This window comes from Solanum stenotomum, chromosome 8 (genome assembly GCF_019186545.1).
Source record: "Solanum stenotomum isolate F172 chromosome 8, ASM1918654v1, whole genome shotgun sequence".
Lineage (NCBI taxonomy): Eukaryota > Viridiplantae > Streptophyta > Magnoliopsida > Solanales > Solanaceae > Solanum > Solanum stenotomum.
In genome coordinates, this window is record NC_064289.1 from 19,642,577 (window position 1) to 19,659,979 (window position 17,403).

At 37.4% G+C, this 17,403-nt stretch overlaps 1 protein-coding gene across 2 annotated transcripts in view; it reads left to right on the forward strand.

Annotated features, from left to right (window-relative positions):
• Positions 1 to 17,403, forward strand: part of LOC125872085 (alpha-mannosidase I MNS4) — a 34,808-nt gene that overhangs the window by 15,750 nt on the left and 1,655 nt on the right. Inside the window, exons 9-16 of one of the 2 annotated variants that reach the window (XM_049552762.1) lie at positions 1,082 to 1,132; positions 8,706 to 8,794; positions 9,254 to 9,335; positions 9,462 to 9,575; positions 10,276 to 10,355; positions 13,280 to 13,415; positions 15,081 to 15,151; positions 15,967 to 16,213. In XM_049552762.1, the coding sequence (XP_049408719.1) occupies positions 1,082 to 1,132; positions 8,706 to 8,794; positions 9,254 to 9,335; positions 9,462 to 9,575; positions 10,276 to 10,355; positions 13,280 to 13,415; positions 15,081 to 15,151; positions 15,967 to 16,213 (870 nt within the window). The remainder of the gene's footprint in view (positions 1 to 1,081; positions 1,133 to 8,705; positions 8,795 to 9,253; positions 9,336 to 9,461; positions 9,576 to 10,275; positions 10,356 to 13,279; positions 13,416 to 15,080; positions 15,152 to 15,966; positions 16,214 to 17,403) is intronic. The other variant, XM_049552763.1, reaches the window with a different exon arrangement.

A 17,403-nucleotide genomic window follows, 5' to 3' on the forward strand; every position in this document is an offset into this window, starting at 1 on the left:
AATGGCTTCTGAGACAACTTAGCATTGGGGTCTCCTTCAGAAAGCTTTTGCATCTCTGCATCTATAGTTGGGCCGGCCCAATAGCCTTCCACTCCTTTAATATCTCCTTTTTTATTGAGATGCAAGTTCCCCTTTTTCCTCCTTGAGTATATATAACAAAACAATGCTGCAAAATAGGACGTGAAAGTTTCTTGCCGCCACTCTGATTTTGGGTATTAGAAAAGTGAGTTCTTATTTTTGTCCATATTTTTATGGGTTAAAAATAGACTGAAACTCATATTTACCCAACTAAATTATAAGTGATCAAACTCATTAATGAGGGTTAATGGACTGATTTTTATAAATATGGGCTGAAAATTGAAATTGCCGTTTCTAGGCTGGACAAACACCTCTTCTTGCTCGAAATCGCTCCTTGCTTCCACAAAGTTTTGAAAGTGAAAAAATTGTCTTTCAGTTTAGTCTTTTTGTCTACAGAATCCAAAAATTTAAAAAGAGGAGAAAATCAGGAACATCTGAACTCTTTTGAATTTACTGATATGGTGTCTGAAATATTGAGGTGTTTGAACTACAACTATGTTAAGAATATCTACTTCCATTTTTGAGTCCTGTAACTTGCTAGCTATTTCTTATGCATATCTATAGTACTTCTCTTAAATAGTGTATTCTGTATAATTCTCATGTGATCGTTTTTTTCCTCTCTTTTGATGAAGTGACGAGAATATTATGAATAATTATCTAACAGAAAGTGTAAACATCCTTTATTTGCTCAAATATTTAGATCTCGTAACTTCTCATTAGTGTTTTGGCATTAGATCTCATGACTAGTCCTGTTGTTAGTAAGATTATTAGAACCTAGACATTTGCACGGTTATGGTTGACTCAAAGCTGAATATCTTAAAGAAACGGTTTTCAACTACACACTGCCACTTTGGCTTCTTTAGTCATTCCATCTCCACTTAGGACTCGGGAACTTCCATTTTCTTTTTAGCACTGCAACTTTGTATTATGCAGATTGATTTCCTGCATTTCTTTCGCTTTTCCCTTTGTAGTCTAGCAATATAAAATGTTCATTTCTTTGCAGGATGCTGGGATAGGGACGAGTATAGACTCTTTCTATGAATATCTCCTAAAGGTAAATACTCAACTGTACGGAATAATTACTTTCTTTGTGACACAAAATAAGTAAAAGAATAGGGGGTCGTTCGGTTGTTGGTTAGAGTTATGTTGGTATTAGTAAAGGAAGGTTTAGTTATGCAAGTATTAGTAATGTTGGGATTAGTTATGCATAGTTTAGTTATGCAGGATTTAGTTATTCCATGTTCAACCCTGCATAAAAGAATATGTAGATTCTCTCACAACTTATATATGCATTAGTTACCGGGAAAAAGAGACATGAACCAAACGTTGCATTAGCAATGTTATGTTTTATGTGGAAAGAGAAAAGACCAACAATACATGGTATAACTTATGCTAGATTCTATGTGGAGATTATTTTTCCCAATTTTTGTAACCAAACAACGTATAGAGTTATGCAGGTTTTAATACATGAATAACTCCTCTCTAATCCGCAGCCTAGCGACCCCTAAATTTGCACTTACGCATAGTTTCTTTGTTGTAAATCATTAACGCTCATTTCTTATTGGCAACTAGCGCAAAGTAATGATCGTAATAACTTTTCTGCTGTTGATATTGCTTCTAGATATGTTTAGTCTGGACTTAGTTATAGAGTAGAATGGGTACACATGATTCGTGTAACTGGCTTAACTAGTTTGGGGTTGAGACCTAGATGATTGATAGATTAATTTTGGACTCCGTTAGTTGTTGGATTGCCTCATAAGAATTATTATCTCATTTTTTGATGAAGTAAATGTTCCATTGAAGGCATCAAGAAGATGCAAATTAGTTACAAAAGTAAAGCAAAAACAGTTGGTCTGCTGGCTCTAGTACAATTATGCTAAAACTAAGGTGCCAGCAAAATTCAAAAAACTATCCAGAGAATCTACAGAGGACAAATTGACCCAACTGTACAGACACATAAGGCCTTCCGCTTTGAGAGAATGTAAAGGAGTTGATAGACCTTCAAACATCTTCTATTCCTTTCCCTCCAAATACTCCAAAAAATCGCTGCAGATATCATCTTCCAAGTCTCTTTGATGGTGCTGTCAACTTTCCAGCAACACCAACTCTCATAAGCTTCTTTGATACTATGTGGCATGACCCAACTGAGTCCAAAAAGAGAGTAAAACATGTTCCACAGATTTGCTGTTACAGTACAATGCAAAAAAAAGTGTCTATTGCTCTCTGCTGCTTTCTGACATAAGTAGCATCCATTCACAATGACGTGTTTCCTTTTATAGAGGTTGTCTTGAGTTAGGCATGCTTCATATATTGCAGTCCAGCAAAAACAGATGATCTTGGGCGGTAGCTTGATTTTCCAAATTAGCTTCCATGGCCAGTGGTCAGTGACTGCATTAAGTGCTCTTGACTGCTTGTAGGCTGCACTCACTGTGTAATTCCCTGCTCCTGTAGTGCCCCATTTGAATTGATCTGTTGCCTGAGTGTTGAGAGAGAGAGTCTGTAGAGTCTGTAGTAGTTTGATCAGCTCATTAAACTCCCAATCCTGCATATTTCTTCTAAACATAATGCTCCAGGTTGTTCCATCTCTATTTTGAGAAATTGTTGAGTCTGGATCCCTGGTTAAGTAGAAAAGACCTGGATAATCGTCCATCAGAACTGTGTTGCAGAGCCATTTATATTTCCAAAATCTGATATGGAGTCCATTACCCACTGTGAAGCGCTTATGCTGAGAAAATTCCTCCCATAGCTTGCCTATGTGTTTCCAGACTCCGACCCCATAAGGTGCTCTTGAAAGACTAGTGCACCAATGACTCTGTATCCCATGCTTTGCACTGACCACATCCTTCTATAGAGCGGTTGTGAGACCAACAATGTTATGGGAGTGAATGCTTTAAGAAGTGTTGTCATATAATATTGGACTACATTTGATATTGTGAGAAGAGAAGAGTTTGAGAGAGAACTCAGCTTGATTATTCCCACAAGCTATTGGGGTTTAAATAGCTAAGTATACATGTCCTAAAAAGGAAAGGAAATCAATACCTAATCAATATCATATCAAGTGCATACTTCCTTTGTGAAATGACAATTCCTGATTTGGATTGAGCAACCTCAATGCCCAAGAAGTACCTCAATCGACCAAGATCCTTAGTCTGAAAGTGCTGGAAAAGGTGATGTTTCAATTTGGTAATTCCCTCATCATCATTGCCTGTGATAACTATGTCATCAACATACACTACCAAATATATGCACAAACCTGAAGCAGAGTGACAATAGAACACAAAATGATCAGCTTCACTTCGTACCATGCCAAACTCCTGAATAACCATGCTAAACTTTCCCAAACCATGCTCGAGGAGACTGCTTCAGGTCATAAAATGCTCGTTGTAGTTTGCACACCATGTTACTAGATTCCCCCTGAGCAACAAAACCAGGTGGTTGCTCCATATATACCTCATCTTCTGGATCTCTATGAAGAAAAACATTTTTAATATCTAACTGGTAGAGAGGCCAATGACGAACCACAGCCATGGATAAAAAGTGATGGACTGAAATATGTTTTGTTGTTTTTTTGGTCTTTCCTGGGTCATGCCTTTCTCTGTTAGGGATGTTCTTGAAAGTTAAAGTTCATGGGATGTTGACAAAGCCATCAAGAGTATGTCGATGATGATCCCTGGTGCTATTTTTTGGTGTTTATGGACAGAGAGGAACAAAAGATGTTTTGATGGAATTTCAACTTCTAGAGATCTTTTGCGAGGCAGCTGTCTAGTTAGCCTTTTTAGTTGGTCCAAACTGACCCCTGTAAATAATTTAGAACTGGATTTTGTTAGCTCTATAGCTTAGAAAGAGGCTACAAATCCTTTTTTTGTGAGATTAACTGATCTATCCTTGTAAAGCTTGCATCTTCTTAATGCCTTGAAATGAATCTACTTACTTCATAAAAAAAAAAAAAAAAGACGAATTGAAGCAATCTTGGGCACTGGAGAGAAAGTATCACCATAGTCAAGACCAAAAATCTGTGTATAACCCTTGGCCACTAGTCGAGCTTTTAGGCGATCAATCTGTCCATCAGGCCCAACCTTTACTGTATATACCCACCGACATCCAACTGTAGATTTATCTGGAGGTAGAGGAACAAGCTCCCAAGTACCACTAGAGTGTAAGACAAACATCTCTTCGATCATAGCTTGTTACCAGCCTGGATGAGAAAGAGCTTCACTTGTAGTCTTAGGAATAGACACAGATGATAGTGATGATACAAAGGCAGAATGGACCGGTGACAAACGATGATAGCTCAAACAAGTATAGATAGGATGAGGGTTACGAGTAGAGCAATTACGTTTTCGAGTGACAATGGAAGGACTCTGTGTAGACAAGTCCTCAACAGGCAAGGATTTCGGCGGAGAGCGTGAATCTTCTGGGCGTGGACGACGATGATAGGTTAATAGTGGTGGAGGTGCAGAGGAGGTAGATGGAGTCATAGGAGATGATGTGGAAGGATAAACTATGGCGGGATCCCCAAAAGATGGAACTGGTAGGACCTCAGAAATGTCTAATTGCTCAGTAGAAGAGGATGTAAAGTAGGTCTGACTTTAAAAAAAAAGTAACATCAGTTGACATAAGGTATCGCTGAAGGTCTGGTGAGAAGCATCGATATTCCTTTTGTACCCTTGAATAACCGTGAAATACACATTTAAGAGCACGAGGAGCGAATTTGTCTTTTCCTGGAGTGAGTATATGGACAAAGCATGTGCTCCCAAAGACGCGTGGTAGAAGAGAGAATAAGGTTGACGTGGGAAACAAAACAAAGTGAGGTACCTGTTTATGAATAGCAGAGGAAGGTATACGGTTAATCAGATAACAAGAGGTGAGCACTGCGTCCCCCCAAAATGGCAATGGAACATTTGCTTGTATGAGAAGAGTGCGTGCAGTCTCAACAATATGCCTATTTTTTCTCTCTGCAATCCCATTTTGTTGTGCAGTGTAAGGACAAGATGTGTGATGAAGAACTCCATGGGAAGACATAAATTGTTTAAATTGAGATGATAAATATTCACGTGCATTATCACTACGAAAAATGCGAATAGTAACACCAAATTGATTTTTTATTTCAGCACAAAAAGTTTGAAATATGGAAAATAATTCAGAACGATCTTTCATTAAGAACATCCAAGTGCACCTTGAGTAATCATCAATGAAAGTAACAAAATACTTAAAACCCAATGTAGAACTGACACTACTAGGACCCCAAATATCAGAATGAACTAAATGAAAAAGAGACTCTGCACGATTATTAGGACTACGCAGAGTCTCTTTTTCATTTAGTTCATTCTGATATTTGGGGTCCTAGTAGAGTCAGTTCTACATTGGGTTTTAAGTATTTTGTTACTTTCATTGATGATTACTCAAGGTGCAGTTGGATGTTCTTAATGAAAGATCGTTCTGAATTATTTTCCATATTTCAAACTTTCTGTGCTGAAATAAAAAACCAGTTTGGTGTTTATATTCGCATTTTGTGTAGTGATAATGCACGTGAATATTTATCATCTCAATTTAAACAATTTATGTCTTCCCATGGAATTCTTCATCAGACATCTTGTCCTTACACTGCACAACAAAATGGGATTGCAGAGAGAAAAAATAGGCATATTGTTGAGACTGCACACACTCTTCTCATACAAGCAAATGTTCCATTGCCATTTTGGGGGGACGCAGTGCTCACTTCTTGTTATCTGATTAACCGTATGCCTTCCTCTGCTATTCATAATCAGGTACCTCACTCTGTTTTGTTTCCCAAGCCAACCTTATTCTCTCTTCCACCACACGTCTTTGGGAGCACATGCTTTGTCCATATACTCACTCCAGGAAAAGACAAATTCGCTCCTCGTGCTCTTAAATGTGTCTTTCTCAGTTATTCAAGGGTACAAAAGGAATATCGATCCTTCTCACCTGACCTTCAGCGATACCTTAGTTACTGTTTTTGAAGGTCAGACCTACTTTACATCCTCTTCTGCTAAACAATTAGACATTTCTGAGGTCCTACCAGTTCCCTCTTTTGGAGATCCCGCCATTATCCTTTCACATCATTTCCTATGACTCCATCTACCTCCTCCACCACTATTAACCTATCATCGTCGTCCGCGCCCAGATGATTCACGCCCTCCGCCAGAATCCTTGCATGCTGAGGACTTGTCTACACGGAGTCCTTCCATTGCCACTCGAAAAGGTAATCACTCTACTCATAACTGTTTGAGCTGTCATCTGCCTTTGTATCATCTGTGCCTATTCCTAAGACTACAGGCGAAACTCTTTCTCATCCAGGCTAGCAGCAAGCTATGATCGAAGAAATGTCTGCCTTACACTCTAGTGGTACTTGGGAGCTTGTTCCTCTACCTCCAGATAAATCTACAGTTGGTTGTCGGTGGGTATATACAGTAAAATGGACAGATTGATCGCCTAAAAGCTCAACTAGTGGCCAAAGGTTATACACAGATTTTTGGTCTTGACTATGGTAATACTTTCTCTCCAGTGGCCAAGATTGCTTCAGTCCATCTCTTTTTATCCATGGCTGCGGTTCGTCATTGGCCTCTCTACCAGTTGGATATTAAAAATGCCTTTCTTCCTGGAGATCTCGAAGATGAGGTATATATGGAGCAACCACCTGGTTTTGTTGCTCAGGGGGAGTCTAGTAACATGGTGTGCAGACTACGATGAGCATTCTATGGCCTGAAGCAGTCTCCTCGAGCATGGTTTGGGAAATTTAGCATGGTTATTCAGGAGTTTGGCATGGTACGAAGTGAAGCTGATCATTCTATGTTCTATTGTCACTCTGCTCCAGGTTTGTGCATATTTTTGGTAGTGTATGTTGATGACATAGTTGTCACAGGGAATGATGATGAGGGAATTACCAAATTGAAACATCACCTTTTCCAGCACTTTCAAACTAAGGATCTTGGTCGATTGAGGTTGCTCAATCCAAATCAGGAATTGCCATTTCACAAAGGAAGTATGCACTTTATATTCTTGAAGAGACAGGGATGATAGATTGTAGGCCTATTGATTCTCCAATGGATTCAAATGTTAAGCTCCTGCTAGGTCAGGGGGAACCTCTTAACGATCCAGGAAGATATAGAAGGTTCGTAGGAAAGTTGAATTATCTCACAGTGACTCGACCTGATATTACCTTCTCGGTAAGTGTCGTAAGTCAGCTCTTGAATTCTCCTTGTGATAGTCATTGGAATGCAGTTATTTGCATTCTTCGATACATAAAATCTGCTCCAGGGAAAGGACTTTTTTACGAAGACCGAGGACATGAGAAAATTGTTGGATATCAGATGCAGATTGGGCAGGGTCACCCTCTGACAGACGATCCACTTCTGGATATTGGGGGAAATTTGGTGTCTTGGAAAAGTAAGAAACAAAATGTGGTTGCTAGATCTAGTGAAGAAGTAGAGTATCGGGCTATGGCAGTGGCAACATGTGAACTCATATGGATCAAGCAACTACTGAAGGAGTTGAAATTTGGAGATACTAAAGGAATGGAACTTGTGTGCGATAATCAAGTTGCACTTCACATTGCATCGAATCCAGTATTTCACGAGAGGACCAAACACATAGAGATTGATTATCATTTTGTTAGAGAAAAAGTACTTTTAGGAGACATAGTCACAAGGTTCGTGCAGTCAAGCTCAAGTGATCAGTTTGCAGACATATTTACCAAGTCCCTAGCTGGTCCCAAAACAAGTTATATATGTAACAAGCTTGGTACATAGAATTTTTATGCACCAGCTTGAGGGGGAATGTTAGAATCCTAGGAATATTCTATAGCATATGTAAATATAGTAGTTAGCTTGATTTCCTCCTAGATTTACTCTAGCTTGATTTGTAGTGATTAGGTATTGATTTCCTTTCCCTTTTAGGACATGTATACTTAGCGATTTTAAACCCCAATAGCTTGTGGGAATAATCATGCTGAGTTCTCTTCTCACAATTACATTTAATCAGCTAACCCCAAATGGGCTCTTAGTTACTAGTCTATATCTTATCTGTATTTACCGTTTAGGTTGAACTCAATGATAGTGCTCATTCTTTGGACCTAGTTCAACACTAGTTTCATCTCTTATTGAAAAAAATCTGAAGGTGGAAAATAATGAGCAATTTTAGATTATTAGTTTCAAAAAAATGAATAATTACAGATTATGTTGGCAGAAAACTAGAGTTGCATGTATTTTACTATTGGGCAGATGGGAAGCTGTATTAAGAAAGGACCTCCTTGCACTTCCCTGGGAGGTGGAGGGGGATGGTGGAGAGGAAAGGAGATGATGTTGATAGGATGGTTATTTTCTGACATCTACCTCTAGGAAATTTGGCTATGACATGGTTGATGAGATCAGATAATATTGTTACTATCATCTTTAGATTCTTACGGAGTACCTTTGTTTCAAAAACTTTTTTGTTGGCATTATTCTTGGCTTGTAATTAACAACGGGAAGTTCTGCTTTGATTGAAATGGGCAAGTAGTTTAATTGCTTCTTTTCTTTTAACACACTGTCTGAAGTCCTATATATATGATTTGTATGTATATTCTGGTTTTCTTTATCCTAACCTACTCATTCACATTTTTAATTCAGGCTTATTTGCTGTTTGGTGATGAAGAATATCTTTTCATCTTCCAGGAAGCTTACAAGGCTGCTATGAAGTATCTCTTTAATGATCCTTGGCAAGTAATCTTCCTTTTAAGGCTTGAATTCACTACAGAAAACCCTGTGTCTATATTGCATTGCTGCTGAAATTCAAGACAACTAATATAGTTATTTTTTAGGAAGTATATCGATTTACAACTTGTCTAGACTCGTTTAGTTTTAGTATGAATACGTCTTGTAGCATATTTCATAGGATAGTTTAGAACAGTCTCTACTTAATTGTAAAATAACAATTACTTCCATTATTTTACACAGAAATAGAGAATTACAACCCACTTTACTGAACATAGACTAAGGCATAGGAAGCCTCCTTGTTTAGTCAATAACCAATTCAAGACAATATTTTCCTTGTACCCTCTCATTTTACAAGTTGGTATTCTACAATTTAGAGTCTTGTCTCACCCTGCACCAAGGTTTAATTTTCTGTTCTTCTCAAGAACTAAAAGTTCTAAGCAAATATTTTTTTCAATATGTAGGTATGTAGAGGTAAATATGAATTCTGCTGCCCTTGTCTGGCCTTTATTTAACAGCTTACAGGCATTCTGGCCAGGTCTTCAGGTGATTTGCTTATGCAGATATTTCACACCTAAGCAAACAATTTCTTTTAATAGTTAGCAAACCAACTTTTTTCCTTCAATATTAATTCTAGACAGAACTAACTTTTGTGTATGTATTTGTTGAAAGGTTCTGGCAGGGGATATCGAGCCTGCCATTAGAACACATGCTGCCTTCTTCAGCGTCTGGAGAAGATATGGGTTTACCCCAGAGGGTTTCAATCTAGCTACGCTCAGTGTTCAAGTACTATTTTGCTGTTGTCTAAATTCTTTTGATACCTGAAGTTTGTTTATGTGCTAGTTCTTTGATCGATGCCCTACTGTATGTAAACTGACAGATTTAGGCAGTGCCTTTTAGAATGAAATTATAATGGTTTGACCTTATATGCACTTAAAAGAAAACCTTCCTTTGTATGGGTCGGTTGCCCAACTTAGCTAGCATTGCAGGGAAACATACGTTAAAAGGTTTTATTTGCCCAACTTTATCAAGATGCCTTTGATCATTCTCAAAAATAGAAAAAAAAAACTTTATCGAGATGCCTTTGTTTCATGCATCAAAAAGTTTGTTTGCCCAACTTTATCGAGATGTCTTTGTTGCCTTTGTCTCATACAATGTTTTTTCCATTGGACCATTCTGTAGGACACTTTATCGTTATTTTAGCAAGTATTTTTCAGATAAAGTTAGCCATGTTTAAGATTGGAAATGGCTGGATCGTTTTAGGGATAGATCATTTCGCATTGCTGTGAAATATAAGCAGTCAGGCTAACACAGTCTTTTTTCCATTTCCTTGATCTCTCTTTTCATTGAGCTTGTTCCTTCTGTTGTTGCTCCTTGTGCCAACTGAGCACCTGATTTTTGTTGCGAGGTCTTTTTTGGAGTGGTTTATTTTCTGTATTAGTACTATCTTACTTAAATTTCATATTGTTGTTTGCTTACATTGTAGCAAGGCCAGAAAAGCTATCCTCTGCGTCCAGAATTGATTGAGAGCACCTATTGGCTGTACAAAGCTACCAGAGATCCTAGGTCTGCTTGTTTGCTCTTGAATTGTTTTTCTTATGCCTACCTTTGTCTTTAGCTAATTGAACTCATAATAATTCATTGGCTGATTTGCCCTGCCTTTTTCATAGATTATATCATGTGAAGGCAAAAAATTTTGGCATGTGCAATTGGATGTCCGAGTTACCTTTCTTGCATGAGATTAACATCTGTTAGTCCATAGAAGCATGCTCATCACCTATTATTTGTTTTTTTTATTCCAGAAAAACCCAGACAAAGATTCCGTATAAATAAGTATTCCTAATTTCCTATAAGCAGCCCTTGTAGATTTACAGATCTGTGATCTTTGATTTCACCAAAGTATTTGTGACAATTTGTTATAGCCTACATGTTCAATCTGAATGTGTATGGAAGTAACCTCACAAATTAAGATTTTACTACTTATCTGAGGCACCAAAGATGTCCAAATAGATACATAGCAAAAACTCAAGCTCCCACAAAAGGAGGGGGAGTTGGGTCAATCAAGTAAAGTGTCTATGCCGTATACATCCAGCATGAAGCCAAAAGAGTTCAAACATCTGTATTTCAATCTATGGTTCTGCTTTATCTTCAAAGCATCTCTGGTCTCTAATTTATTTTTCGGTCGGAAGGACCAAATATGCAGGCCGGTGTCTGTTATCTTTGATTTTGCCAAAGTAGTTGTGACAACTTGTTATTGCCTGCATCTTGAGTCTGGATGTGTATGAAGTAACTTTACAAATTAGGATTTGTTTTTACTTCTCCGAGGCACCCAAGAGATCCAAATAGATACACAGTACAAACTCAAGGTCCCACAAAAGGAAAGGAGTCGGGGAAGTCAAGTTAAGTGTCTATGTCGTATACATCCAGCATAACAACAACAACATATCTAGTGTAATCCCACAAGTGAGGTTTGGGGAGGATGGTGTGTACGCAGCCTTCCGCCTACCTTGTGAAGGTAGATAGGTTATTTCTGATAGACCCTCGGCTCACGTATATATCCAGCATGCTACACGAAAAAGCCAAAAGAGCTCAAACATCTATATTTCAATCAATGGTTCTGCTTTATCTTTGAAGCATTGCTGATCTCTGATTTCCTGTCTGTCCGAAGGACCAAAAGTGTAGGCATCAATATTGTCATTCAAATCCTTTTATCTTCCTTTCACCTTCCTTCCTAAGGACTGAAAGGCTAGGCTGATGTAGTCATTCAAAGCCTTTTATCTTCCTTTCACCTTCCTTTCTGTCCAGCCTATCATGGCCTCCTTAATGGTTCTTGGGATAACCCAGCATACCCCAAAACAGTATCAAACCATACTCTACTGCTGCTAGGCAATCTGGCAATGTTACACATGAAGAATTCACTCAGATGGCTATGCCCCTTTTCTGGAGATTTGAGTGAGCTAAGCAAGCTTCAGGTGTTGCAATACAACAAAAACTGGCACTTTGGAGGGACCCTGGTCTTCCAAATGATCTTCGTGTGACCATTATCTTTTGCATTTTACTGATGAAGTTAATCTACTATAGCCTGACTTAACAGAATACACTCCACTATTATTGTCCTTCCATATCAGCTTGTCTGGTTCCAGATAGATTCTGTCTCCTTCCAGCTTTATTGGCAGCTGAAACATCTCTTCTATATCCAGCCTTCAAAATGCCTTCTGAATGACAATTCCATTCATTTTGAGACCAGCGAAGTGCGACTCTGTTCTCTCTTCTCCATGCAAAACTACATAAATCAAAAACTCATCCTTCAAGGTATGTTATCCATTTAAAGTATCATGCCAGAATTTCAACTTTTCCACGTTGCCAATAGAGAAGCTAATGTGTGGTAAATTGCTCCCTTAACTTTCTGATATTCTTCTCAACTCCCCCTCATGTTTTTATCACAGGCTTTGTACACCAGAACCTTCTACACTAATATCAAGCGTTGATTACTTGTTGAATCTTCTGATTCCAAGTTATATCATCCATTTAAGCAGCAGGCTGTTGTTATTAGACCAAGTTTCTTATTACCCAGTCCACCCTGCTTGCTGTATCACTTTGCTACACCATTGGGAAGTTGTTTTCTCATTGCCCCCCTCTCACCAAAAGTTTCTCCTTCACTTATCAAGCCTTCTCTCATATGTCAGCAGACTTTTTGGGACAGCATTCATGAGTGTGAGTCCCCCTCCCAGAGTTATGTATCGTCTCTTTTTAATTGCTAGCTTCTTCTCAAACCTCTCTAACCATTTCAGATACCCTCATTCTTATTCTTTGCTCCCATATGATAGGTCATGAAGCAAGCTTAAGTAACCTCACTGAGTTAGTGGGTATGTCAAGAAGCGGGCTTAAGTTCTCAGGTTTTACATTGTAAATACCAAGTGCAAGTAGCGGCAAAACGTCTGCAACAATGCGTTTGAAGTTATAAAAGAACTATGAACGTTCCTTGTTCCATTAGTATTGTTGAATGTTTCCTAACAGTTGAGTTATTCATGCGAAGCATGTCTTAGCTGTGCTCAATTTATCATTTCCTAAGCAAGGTAAACTTAACTTGTTACCAACTACGTCTCCGCCATACACAATTTAGGGTTGGCTATATGAACCGACCATGTTTCTTCATTTAAATCATCTCAGGCCAACCGTGTACAATATAAAAAAATCATAAATTAATTAAATGTTATGACCATAAATACTTTCACATGCTTGTCAAAATTAATTTGCTTCCAGTTCTCCAAAAATAAAAAGGAGATTGCAGAAAGGATGAGAGAACGATCAATGACTATGCACTGTCTGAGTAAGCTGCATGGTCATTAAATACTGCCTGAAACTTCGATCAAGGATTTAAAACTCTCTTTCTTTCTTCATTGGATGCTGTCGCTTCATGGGCAGCAATTTAATCAACACACGGACTAAGATTTAGAGCCTTAATTTTCTTTTTAAATCATTTGATGTAGGTATCTTGATGCTGGAAGGGAAATTCTTGCTAGCTTGCAATATGGTGCTCGATGCACTTGTGGATATTGTCATATATCTGATGTTGAATTTCACAAACAAGAAGATCACATGGAGAGCTTCTTCTTGGCAGAAACTGTAAGGAACAAGGCTCGGTTTTATTTGACCATGTTCTATCTGTGGTATATCAGTTTATTTCTGTGTTCGTCCAGATGATATGATACGATTATGAGGGACTACCTACATGAAAATATACTATCCTTTGGGTACTCTCTACTCCTGGGTATATGAAGAGATAAAACACTGGAAAAAGTAAAAGTACAGTAAAACAACTATTCCTCAGTTTCTACAAGTTAGAGTTGGCTATATGAATCCTCATCGACCATGTTTCCTCATTTATATGAGGATTTATCATGAATTGACAAGTTTTACGTTGGCTTCCAGCCTACTCCAACCCTCCTCCTTTATCCAGGTTTGGGACCAACAAATGTGAGCAAGGTCACATAGGTGGAGTTAAAAAGTAAAAGTACAAGAAAATAAAATTTTCATTTGTTCTTGAATTATTTCTTAATTTCAATTTTAGTCCTTTCATTAGTGCACAAACGTTTTACTTTGAATTTGTGTGTCAAGCATCTTTGGTCCTTTTGCAGCAGGATTCAGCCAAATTGACGAAAACTAGTAGCCCCTCCAGCTTCTCTGATTCTCCAGGTCTTCTACTGCTTCCTAACCCTATAAATCTTGGCTTACACCCTGCAATTTTGACACCAAAACCTGCAAAACATTGTTGTGAAACCTCGTGAAGTACTTAGGTGGCATTGATGTTTAAAGTAGGGTTGGGTTGGCCATCTTATAGGCGTCTAACTTAGTGACATAATTAAGGCAATTATCATTTCTCTTGTTATTTCTACAGTGATCCTAATTGAAAAGTCATCGAGGGACAGCAAAATCAGGTTGGCGCACAATTAATATGATACCATATCCAGTACTCTTATTCATGGACCTAATACTGTGCAACTAATGTCTGTTGTTAGTCATCTAAAGCAGTTTCATTTGACTTCAAATACTAGATTGAGGTGCTTAACTTTTCCTTTTGATTGTAAACATGTTCCACGTCCTAACAAGTAATCCACTATTCTTTATATAGTTTTCTTATCTAACATAGACTAGCTAAATTGTAATCATGTTTAGACTGAATTTTTTTTTTCTTTCTCGGTTGTGTGCATACACGCTTATCTTCTGTTAACTACTCACTGTTTTGATGTAAAAGGTAATAGATTTCATTCAAAAGTATCAAGAAGGTAAAAGAAAGAGTACAAACTTGAAAATTTCCTTCTACATGTTGAAGGAATGCAAAAGATTTAACATAGAGTTTATATCCTGTACAATATTCTTCCTACACCATAAGTATAGACTTTTCAAACATCTAGATTTAACATGAAATATGTTTTCCCTGCTATCATTAAAACATCTGTTATTCCTTTCCTTTCATTAAACTACTCACTGTTTTGATGAGTAAAGACACGTGCTATGGATGATAGTGAGGCTGATCTTATCATCTGATCTTAGTACAAGAGAAGTAACCTTCTGGTGTTTATGTCTTATTACTTTTATTTTATCTATGAAAAAAGAAACAAAAGCAATGTGTATTATATTTGAGACTGCTCTCTCGTTGAACGGTTGAAGTGTTGTTTTCATTGACTTGAACAAATGCATGATTATTATTGACAATCATCTATAATAGATCTATGTTTCTATCTATCTGTCCATCTATCGATCTAATTGATATTTTACTCTTTTTTTCAGGTTAAATATTTGTGGCTTCTTTTTGATTTAGCTGCTGGTCCAGATAACCTGGTTGAGAATGGACCGTACAAGTAAAACGCCTATAGCATCCTTCGTATTTATTATCTAGCATTTCTTTAAAGTTTTTGTGCTTCCCATCCTCCTCTATCCACACAAAGGAAAAAAGAGATATATTTAAGGGAAAAAGAAGAAAACTTACCACTTTATGTTAGAGATGGCAATGGGGCGGGGCAGGTGAGGGGCGGGTGCTAACAAATATTTTAAAATTTTAAGCGGGGCGGGGCGGGGCGGTTGCGGGTTGAAACAAATTGCTGAAAATTCAATTTCGCTGGCATCACATATCTGGGCAACAAAACCCATTTGGACTTCAATCTTTTCAAATATCACTGTTTTGAATTTATTTTCAACCAATTTATATTTGGTTTTAATCAACATTCAACAATATTAATTAAAGTGTTTTTATTAACTGAATTTGAATTGTGTACATTAAAGATTTAAATGACCACTAAAAAATTCATATGTTTTTTATTTAAGTAGTATTTTTCATAACATTTATAACAGTTAAATTTGTAAACCCATTTCTCAAAATTAACGTATAAAAGTAATATCACGTGTAAATAACAAAGTAAAAAGAACAAATACTTATGCGGGGCAGGTTTATGTGGGTTTGTGCGGGGAGAAGCGAAATAAAAAAAAATGTCATGCGGGGCGGATTAAAAATTTTGTGGGTTGAGAAAAACCCACCCCGCCCCCGCCCCACACCGCCCCATTGCCATCCCTACTTTCTGTTCTATTTCCTCTATTTTTTTTATTCACCATCATCCTTTCCCAACAGAGATGCTTTTACTCATAATATTTGGTGGTTTTTGTTGAACTTTCTTTAAAGGTATATCTTCAGCACAGAAGGCCATTTATTGCCTGCAACTCCTCAAATATCCTTAGTACGTGAGCATTGTTCATACTTCGGAGCATATTGTAGGAACAGCAATTTGAGACTCAAAACTCATTCACCCGAGAGTGCACAAACTAATTCCAGTGGCTCTCAAACACGACATGCAGATTCCAGTTTCTTATCGCGCTCCAGTTATCAAAGTTCCTCACCTGTCTATGGTTTGAAGGTCAGAAATTTTATGGTAAAGGTTTTCATCAACTAATTCCCATTGAAAATTTGGTTCAATCGTTGAGAATTTGCTACACATGAGATTCCCCTTGTTTGATTTAGTTTAGCTAATTAAGCATGACAGTCTGGTGAAAAGTTGGAAGCAAGTCTTAGGTCTTTTTGTGAGACCCAAGTTGCCAGGCACGGTCACTTCCTTGATAGGATACCAAATTTTGTACAGCTGTCATCAAGTTGAAAATTTGCTAACTGAAGTTTCTTAATATTGCATCAAATATGTTCATTCTAATACTCCCTCTATCCCATGTTATGTGGCACACTTTCCTTTTTCATTTGTCCGAAAAAGGATACATCTCGTTATATTTAGAAAAAAGATTAGCTTTAAACTTCTCACTTTACTCTTAGTGAGATAATTTATAGCCCACGCAATTGTCTATATCTTTATTTAGACCACAAGTTTCAAAAAAAATAAATTATTTCTTATGCGTCATATGATACTTGGATCCTTCTGGGACTGCATCGATTTGGTAATCTTCAAATCATTGTACTTGTTTGCTTTAACGATCTTCAGTCCTTTAATCTTGCTTCATAATCTGCACTGGAATCTTCTTCCTTGACCTTATTTATTGACTGCCTTCTTTTATTCCTTTCCATCTTTATTGAAGGAAAGATTTGATACATTTAAAGTCCTTCCTTGTTGGCAAAACTTCTTTTAATTCTTCTTGACATACTTCATAATTGGGTAAGTCGACTTTACATACTTGACTTCATATATTTTGAAGGGCTCGAGAGTTTAGTGTTATGTGGCAAAGGTTCTCTTTTGTCTGATTTGTACTTTTGGTGTAAACAGAAAGTACCATTTGTATGGATGCTTAGATTCTTTGGAGGCTTTAGGTTTTAGTTGTGTAATTCTATGGTGAAATATAACACTGACTTGTCATATATCATAGGTAGATACTTGGATATAACAAACAAAAATTAGAATTATTTTTCAGAATAGGGTACACATTCATATTCTTGGATGTTACTCTCCAGGGAGAAGATGAAACTAGCAAATTCCTATTAACTGCCAATTTCTCTAGTTATAGGTAGCTCATGTTTTTCCTTTTTATAATTAGCACTATTTTCAGAAATGCAGAATAAATACATTGGCCTACCCCTATACTATGCACTAAATGAAACAAGCTCATAGTAAAAAAAAAAAAA